The 2454-nt window shown below is 41.2% G+C and overlaps 1 protein-coding gene across 2 annotated transcripts in view; it reads left to right on the forward strand.

Annotated features, from left to right (window-relative positions):
* Positions 1-1804, forward strand: part of SARC_13304 — a gene marked incomplete at both ends in the record, with an annotated part of 2840 nt that extends 1036 nt beyond the window's left edge. Inside the window, 4 exons of one of the 2 annotated variants that reach the window (XM_014292566.1) lie at positions 238-356; positions 577-668; positions 907-1016; positions 1747-1804. In XM_014292566.1, the coding sequence (XP_014148041.1) occupies positions 238-356; positions 577-668; positions 907-922 (227 nt within the window). The remainder of the gene's footprint in view (positions 1-237; positions 357-576; positions 669-906; positions 1017-1746) is intronic. The other variant, XM_014292567.1, reaches the window with a different exon arrangement.
* Positions 1805-2454: the final 650 nt, after the last annotated feature.

The following is a 2454-nucleotide window of genomic DNA, read 5'->3' on the forward strand; positions in this document are numbered from 1 at the left end:
ATGTGTGTGTGTATGTATATATATATTAATATATATATATATTTATATATATATTATAATATGTGTATATATGTATATATATATATACGCACGCACACTACAGCTTTCATGATTTGAATTCACACACATACCAGCGGAAATAGTTTATATTCACACATACATATATGCACGTTCATTTTTTATTTATATCCATATCCGCATTCATGATCTATGTACATATATATTTATTACATATAGGTGTGCGGTACAATGCGGAGAAGAAGAAGGTGGGAATGTACTATACAACGGCGATACTGTCCTTCCGTTTCAAGTGTCACCTTTGCGACAATTGGATGGAGATGCAGACCGACCCCAAAGTATGTTCAACTCAGAATGGTTCACATTACTCTCTGAGAGTATTAGGTAAGGTTTGTGTAAATATGCGATAGATCAAATATTTATGGCTTATGGAATAAGGACTGATTAGGAAGTATACTCTAAAAGTGATTCTAGGGTCCGTATAGCTACATCATTATAGTACAGTAGTACGTTGCTTATCTTGTCCCACGATTCTATCACGCACTCTTTTCATCTCAGAATACCGCCTATGTGTGTGTCAGTGGACTTAAACAAAAGATTGAAACATGGGAAGCGGAGGACGGTGAGATGACACTGGATGGTAAGAACTGGTGAGAAAAAGAATATTATATATATATATATATATATGTGTGTGTGTGTGTGTGTGAGTCTGCTACGTTATCAAATTATCATCATATATTTTACTATAAGCTTAAGCTCTAGAACCTTCATTTCTTTCACCACGACTGGAGTTCTTGATGGCTTCCGGCATTCTTCGCATTTCGGTATATGTAATGTTTACATACTCTAATGTTATATCAATACACTTCCATTTGATGCCTTATAAAGGCAAGGAGGAGCGTGAAAAGTTGGCTGCCGATGCCATGTACAAATTAGAAAGGGGAAAGGACGATATCAACGGTGCAAGGAAGGCCGCACCTACGTTAGCTCATATCAAGGTACGACCCTTGCCTGATTAAGAATAATATGTATCGCTTCCGATGGTGTGGAAGATATATGCATGTAATGCCCACAAGTTATGTCCACAAGTTATTTAGGATCAGATTCAGCTCAAATCCTAAAACTGTAAACCCTAAAGCCCTAAAACCCTAAAATATTTCCTTTAGACCCTAAACCCTTGGAAGATATATTCATGCAATGCCCAAAAGCTATTTAGAGGTACCGTCTGTACATTAGGCAAGCACTTTAGGATCATCATGAGTTTACATTAAGCAAGCACACGTCATGAAACGTATCTGAAGCAACCACGCTATATGATGCGCGGGTGCGGTCCTCGTGCGTTATATGTGACAAGCGACTTGGTTCTACATCGCTCTGGGCCCCTATCTGCGTAATTACAGGGCACCTATGATCTTGTAACAGCAAGCGAACACACAGATGAACACATGTAGTCTGAGTATGTATGCATGTATGTAGGAATGTATGTATGTATGTAGGCATGTATGTATGAATGTATGTATGTATGCACGTATGAATGTATGCATGTATGTGTGTGTAGGAATGAATGTATGTATGTATTTTTTTTAAATCCTGTTAGTTGCCGAGTGAAACCTCGAGAACGTCGCCAGTGTAGTGGTTTGATTCGGCTCTGCCATCCGTCTACCGAGTGAAGGCGACGATCACAAATCCTCTTCTCCGTCCACACGCACGCACACGCACGAACCGCAGCACGCGGCCGTGAGTGAATATGCACAATGTTTTATCGATGCACCTCACTCCACAGGACTATGTGGATGACAGATCGGATGCATACGCCATGAACTCCAAGGCGCGATCGATTATGCGGGTATGGGCTTGTGCTTGGTGTCTATTGCCTGTTAAGCTACGGTCGAAGTCATGTCTGGTGTTGTGCTGCGCTTTTACCATTCGTTGACATCAAGGTTATGCTTGGTATCTATTGCCTGTGAAGGCACGGTCGAGGTCATGTCTGGTGTTGTGCTGCGCTTGTACCATTCGTTGACATCAAGGTTGTGCTTGGTGTGTATTGCCTGTTAAGGTACGGTCGAGGTCATGGCTGGTGTTGTGCTGCGCTTATACCATTCGTTGACATCAAAGTTGGGCTTGGTGTCTCTTGCCTGTTAAGGTACGGTCGACGTCATGTCTGGTGTTGTGCTGCGCTTATACCGTTCGTTGACATGAAGGTTGAATGGTTTGTTGGTTGATGGAATATGCTCGTTCAGACATCGAATTAAAATCGGGTTCGTAGAGGGTGATGGAAGTCTGCTCATAGTATGTATTGAAGCTTTGGATCGAGTTCTATGGTTGGTGCGGACGAACACTTACTTACATATGGAATAGTATAGGTCGAAATCCTGTTATGTATGGAAACTTTCGATCGATTTCCATGTTTGGTACTGCAGGTCGCTTATTTATACA

This window comes from Sphaeroforma arctica, assembly GCF_001186125.1.
Source record: "Sphaeroforma arctica JP610 unplaced genomic scaffold supercont1.3121, whole genome shotgun sequence".
Taxonomy (NCBI): Eukaryota; class Ichthyosporea; order Ichthyophonida; genus Sphaeroforma; species Sphaeroforma arctica.